Source organism: Myotis davidii, unplaced genomic scaffold (assembly GCF_000327345.1).
Source record: "Myotis davidii unplaced genomic scaffold, ASM32734v1 scaffold151, whole genome shotgun sequence".
In the NCBI taxonomy this organism is placed as follows: domain Eukaryota; kingdom Metazoa; phylum Chordata; class Mammalia; order Chiroptera; family Vespertilionidae; genus Myotis; species Myotis davidii.
The window spans coordinates 4,481-10,787 of NW_006285248.1; the positions used below are offsets into that span (position 1 = coordinate 4,481).

Genomic DNA, 6,307 nt, shown 5'->3' on the forward strand with positions numbered 1-6,307 from the left:
AAACCTTCTATGCAAAATGTACAAAAAGGACAAACATTTCTAAAAAATTAGACATGGAAATAAGCTCATTCCATTGCTTAGGTACAATGAAATGGAAGGAAAAACCCGACTTCATCTCACCTTCCGGTTCCACTGGGGTTCAATTCACTTCTTTGTTCATAATTTACAGAGAGTCTTTCCTTTTGGGCAATCCTATCAAGACGACCTATGAAATTCTCACTGGACAAATCATCTGAAGTATCTGTTGTCGGCAGGGTTAAAGGACCAGATTCCTGCAAAGAATAAAAAATCTTGTTTAATGAGGATGACAACAAAGATTTAGCTCTGTATTTTCTTTTTCTTTTTTGTTGTTGTTAGTTCTCTCCCAAGGGCATTTTTTTCATTGCTTTTCAGAGTGAGTGTAAAGGAGGGAGTTGGGATGGGGAGAAAGAGAGAGGAGGAGAAAGAAAAACATCCTTATGAGAAGGGCACATCCACTGGGTTGCCTCCTGCACGTCTCCCTGAATCCAAATCCCAGGTATGTGCCCTTGACCTGGAATCAAACCCTAGATGCTTTAGTGCTCGGCTGACACTCTAACCACTAATAGCCAGGACTCTTTATTTTATTTTTCTAATAAAATTACTAAATGTGCCATTTGATAAACAACTTAGATTTTATATACTCCCCTACTACTCTATTACTTTGAGTCAAAGCAGAAACATATACCTTCCTCTACCAGAAAATTCCCACAAGAATTTTAACAATAGAAAAATAATCACCCCATTTTCCTTTCATAGTTTCACTAGAGGCCCGGTGCACAAAATTCATGAACTCAGGGTGGGCGGGGGGAGGGGGGGGTCCCTCAGCCCAGCCTGTGCCCTCTCACAGTTCAGGAGCCCGCAGGCCCAGGACTAGGCCGTCACTAGGACACCCTTAGCACTGACATGGAGGCTCCCCTATGGGAGCGCAATGACCACCAGGGGGCAGCTCCTGCATTGAGCGTCTGCCCCTAGTGATCAGTGCGCATCATAGCAACCAGTCATTCCACCATTTGGTTCATTTGCATATTACCCTTCTATAATAAAAGGCTAATATGCAATTCAACGGAACAGCAGAATGACCAAAACGCCTACGGGCCCCTCACCCTGGCCAGCCCTGCCCATGGCTCCTCGCCCCAGCCGCCCACTGCTAATGGCCCCCATCAGGGTGGGCTGGCTGGACCTCACCAGTGCACAAATCAGTCCACTGAGCCTCTAGTATAGGATAAGGAAAAACAAGAGTCAATTTTCTGTTTTTCCATGCAAAATACTATAACACTTTCTAGCTTACTGTACCCTCAAAAAACAAAATAACAAATATTGAACTAAAGTTATATCCTTGATGATAACTTAATGGAAAAGGTGAATATAACAGCATCAATCCTTCCATTGCTATCTGCATCTTCTTTTACTCCTAATCTAACAAAATTGTGTCTAAAGTTTTGCTACTTTATTAATCTTGTTTAAACAACTGACTTTGGGTTTTATTGATCTTCTTTGTTTTCCTTTAGATTACATTCTGCCCTTTGTTATTTTCTTTCTTCTGCTTTTTTGGGGGAAAATAAAATAGTTAAATTTTTGTTCTTTTTCTAACTTCTTGACTTGGTTTTCTAGCTCATTAACAACTTAGGAGTGTGATTTTGCCAAATTTATTTTTTCAATTGAGGTTAGAAGAAAACATCTTCAAGTAAGATTTTGCAGGAAAGCATCTTGAAAGCTAAATTTTCCGAAAGTTTCAGTATCTGAGAATGCCCATCTTTTGTGCCACCCATAAATGATTTCTTGTCTCATTTTAAAGCTGCTGCTCCCTTATATCCTGGTTTTTAATGTTGCTTTTTTTTTTCATTTTTACATTTTACATAATTTCTTTCTTATGCCTAGATACTTGAGGATTCTTTCTTCATTACTAGAACTCAGTACTTTCACAATGACTGAAGTTGCAATTACTCACCTGTTTTTCTTTAAGTGTTTCAAGAGTTAATTTGGTTCTGTATTTTCCTATATCCATTATTTTAATCTTCACCCAGTTATTTCTCTCTTTCAGAAATATTTTCCAGTCCTAGCTGGTTTGGCTCAGTGGATAGAGTGTCAGACTGCAGACTGAAGGGTCCCAAGTTCGATTCCGGTCAAGGGCAACATGCCTGGAGTGCAGGCTTGGTCTCCAGTATGGGGCGTGCAGGAGGCAGCCAATCAATGATTCTCATCATTGATGTTTCTATCTCTTTCTCCCCTTCCTCTAAAAACATATTTTAAAAAAATTTTTTTTCTACCGAAATCTTTCTAGGTAGCGTTTTCTGTACTGGTCACTCTGTTCTCATCTTCAGGACTGCCAATTATACGTATGTTCGTTCTCCATTACCTGCCCTCCACATACATCCCTCTCCACACAATCCCCTTCATCCCTTTGTCCTTTTCCACGGATTCCCTCAATTAAGTGGAGGGACTTCCACCAGCACCTGTCAGCTCATTTCTTCCTGTTTCCTTTCCACATCTGTTCAACTTTAGAGGATGTCACTACTATTCGCACTATAAACAGGTATTATCCAGCTTTGACCATTATTTCCTAGGTGTACCTTTCTTCCTTTTTTAAAAAAATATATTTTTATTGATTTCAGATAGGAAGGGAGAGGGAGAGAGAGAGAAACATCAATGATGAGAGAGAATCATTGATTGGCTGCCTCCTGCACAACCCCTACTGGGGTCGAGCCTGCAATTGGGCATGTGCCCTTGACTGGAATCCATCCCAGAACCCTTCAGTCTGCAGGCCAATGCTCTATCCACTGAGCCAACCAGCTGGGGCCTAGGTGTACCTTTCTTTCAGATTCTACAGAAATGGAGACAGGGAAAACACTGAACTGAATTTGTGAATGTAAGGGAACTTGCCAATGGATTTTTTTTTATGTCGGTATTTTCTCACAGAGAAAAATATAAACAATATTGTGAGTCCCTTTTCACTAAGGGAAAAAGGCAATTACTCACCCGTTCTTCTTTAAGTATTCCAAGAGTTAATTTGGCTGCAGCATTTTTTGCTTCCTTCTTTGATCTGCCTTTAGCTTCTGGAAATTGTCTCCCATCCAATATAACTTGAATTGTAAACCTGATTACAAAGACAATATTCACAAAACATTATGAAACTCACGCATTATCAAGACACAAGTAATCTAACCACCACTGCCTCTTCTGTCTACCTTTGAAGGTTTTGACCTATGTTCAATATTTAAGCAGTGACCTCCAAACAGCATAAGAGCACATCATCTTGAAGCATGGGAAAGCTTATACCCTCTTCTTTTCTCCAGAGTCCTCCAAAGTTACAATTTCATACCAAGAGGACTCTCTCACAGAAGTCTGTGGCAACTTTGCTCTAAGTATTGACCTCAAAATTATGCCAGAGTTTCATTCCCCTAGTTTATATTTTATAGGTATATATCCTTTTTCTAAGTAGAATCTTACCTTAAGTCATGTGGCGGTCCTGTCTTAGACACTTCACGATAATTAACATCTATGTTGTTCTTCTGACAGTATTTATTAAGTTCTCCTATGTAGAAACCTACTGAAAGATCATCGGCCATTTTTTCTTCCAGTGACCTACAATACAAGTAATGTTTGAAAGAAGTGATACCCACAGAGCATATTTAATCAGATTTTCCCAAACCTGTTTAGAAAACAAAATGGAGTAAGAATTTACTATATATGATTCATCTCAGTCATACATTTGTTGTTTTAGAGGTGTTTTACATATAAAGTGATGTTTATGGTCCAGCCGGTGTGGCTCAGTGGTTGAGCATCAAACTGTGAGGAGGTCACGGGTCCAATTCCAGTCGGGTGCGTGCCTGGTTTGCAGGCTCAATCCCAGGGTGGGACATGCAGGAGGCAGCCAATTACTCAACTGGCCAATAAAAGGAAGGAGCCTGTCTCTTTAACTCTGCTCTTTGCTTCCATTGAGTGTCAAGCGCAAATTTGTCTACCTGCTTGAGAAGGTAAAAAGGCTATACAAGTGCAATTAGAATTCTTAATGTTAGAAGAAAAAGGTTGAAATGTTTATTGAACAATAAAGGATTCAGCTACATGGAAATAGATGCTCCTATGAAATCCCAAAAATTCTCCCTTTGAAACTTGCAGAAATCAATGTGAGGGCAATTTACCTAGATAAATTATGACCCCAGCTTATGGGCTACACTGAACTAATTCAGTAGCAATGATTTAAATAATGAACAAAATCAAAAGGTTGTAGAACCTAAGTATAAGAGCCAAAACTATAAAAATTCTTGGAAGAAAACATAAGGGTAAATCTTCCTAACCTTGGATTTGTCAATGGAATCTTTGTGGTGATAAAAAACAAAAAAACCACAAGCAACAAAAGAAAACCAGGTAAATTAGGCTTCCTCAAAATTAAAAAAAAATGTGTCCCAAAGGACACTCTGACAAAAATAAAAAGACAATCTACAGAATGGGATATTTATAAATCATATATGTGATATGGGTCTATTACCCAGAATATATAAAGAACTCATAATTTAACAAAATGACAACGCAATTAAAAAGTAAGCACAGGACTGGGACAGACATTTCTCTAAAGAAGATTTACAGATGCCACAAGCACATAAAAAGATGCTCAACATCATTAGTCATTGGAGAAACGCAAATCAAAACACAACTGGGTTCCACTTCATACCCACCAGAATGACAATACTAGTAATAATGATACAGAAAATAAAAGTGTTGATGAGGATGTAGAGAAATCAGAACCTTCCTATGTTGCTGATGGGAGTGCAAAACCGTGCAGCTTCTATGGAAAAGAATTGCTATTTCCTCAAAAAGTTAAGCTTAGAACCAGCAATTTCACTCCTAGGCCTATACCCAAAGACCTGAAAAACAGGTTTTCAAATACTTATATAGGAATGTTCATAGTAGCACTGCTCATGATAGCCAAAAAGTGGAAACAAACCCAATGTCTATCAACTGATGAACTGTTAACAAAATGTGGCATATTCACACATGGAAACTTATTCAACCATAAAAAGAAATGAAGTGTAGAAGCATGCACAACATGGATAAACCTTGAAGACATGACTTCATTTATATGAAACATCCAGAATAGGTAAATCGACAGAGACAGGAAGCTGACCTTGTTGATCTCTCATTTCTTGTTGGAAAGCTCTTTTGATTTTTCTTCTTCAATGGCCAAGCTTTCTTCCTAACACTTGTTGATCTTCATGGGCTCTACAGGCTGGCATTCCCCCAAGGCTTGGTCCAAAGACCCTATTCTCTTTACTCTCTGCTTTCTCCTCAAGGTGATTTCTTTCATGTCCATGATTTCCATGATAATCTGTTTGTCATTAACTCTAAAATTTACCTATCACTTATAAACCTCTCTCTGAGTTTCATCTCTCTCTAGCCAACATCTCCACTTGAATGAAAGAATTTTAAACAAAGAGGTCCAAAACTGCACATACGATCTTCCCTTAAGCTGGTTTGGAATTTCCTGTCTCAAAAAATGACTCCACTATGTCTGAAAGCCATGAATCTGGGAGGCATCGCTGACATTTCTTTTCCCTACTTTCTTATCCATAACAAAGTCCTGACTCACAAATCCTACTTCTCGATGATATCATAGCCACTGTTCTGGTTCAAGCCACCATCTTACTCCTGGACTGCTGCCAGGACCTCAGAACCACTTCCTCAGAGCCACTGAAATTCCTTCTCTACCCTGCACACCACTGTGATTTTTTAAACTTTTTTTCCCCATTGTGGTAAAATACACATAACATGAAATTTACCCTTTTAACCATGTTTAAGTGTGCCATTCTTGGGTATTAAGCACATTCCTGGTCAGGGCACATGCCCAGGGGACTTGCAGGAGGCAGTCGATCCATCTTTCTCTCTCACATTGATGTTTCTATCCCTCTTCCTCTCCCTCTCCCTTTCTCTCTCTAACATAAATAAAAACATATACAAAATTTAAATACTTCACTTTAAACCTCCTCATCTTCTTCCTCTTCTTCACCAGCTGTTCTCTGGCATCCTGTCCTCATTCATTCAGTAAACACTCATCAAATGTCAAGCACTGTTCTAGCACTGAGTGCACAGGCATGAAGAAGAAAGAGCAAGTCCCCACCTGCATTCCACTGAAGGAAGAAAGAAAATGACCACGTGCAGAATCAAATAACAGGGGTGGATATCATGGTAAGTAGATGGCTGGAAGTGCTGTAATGAAATTAACGAGGGCTACAGAATAGAGGGTGAATTGGTAGGTGGGGGAAGAAACGTGAGGGAGGTGGTTTTAGATACA

General features: G+C 39.3%; 1 protein-coding gene across 1 annotated transcript; it reads right to left on the reverse strand.

Moving 5' to 3' along the window:
* Positions 1-109: 109 nt before the first annotated feature.
* On the reverse strand, positions 110-3,634 carry EIF2AK2 (eukaryotic translation initiation factor 2 alpha kinase 2). Its single transcript, XM_006755899.2, has 3 exons — positions 3,469-3,634; positions 2,998-3,115; positions 110-272 (listed from the first exon to the last, which is right to left on the reverse strand). The coding sequence occupies exons 1-3, from the start codon at positions 3,585-3,587 to the stop codon at positions 117-119; spliced, it is 393 nt and encodes a 130-aa protein (XP_006755962.1). The 5' UTR covers positions 3,588-3,634; the 3' UTR covers positions 110-116.
* Between the last annotated feature and the right edge of the window lie 2,673 nt (positions 3,635-6,307).

What these genes read in the sequence shown, in the direction of transcription:
- EIF2AK2 (XM_006755899.2), bottom strand. Translation starts at nt 3,587, where the DNA reads ATGGCCGATGATCTTTCAGTAGGTTTCTACATAGGAGAACTTAATAAA. An exon ending in GGACCGCCACATGACTTAAG is followed by an intron (nt 3,116 to 3,468) that starts GTAAGATTCTAC and finishes CTTTGTAATCAG; the next exon opens with GTTTACAATTCAAGTTATAT. An exon ending in GAATACTTAAAGAAGAACGG is followed by an intron (nt 273 to 2,997) that starts GTGAGTAATTGC and finishes TATTCTTTGCAG; the next exon opens with GAATCTGGTCCTTTAACCCT.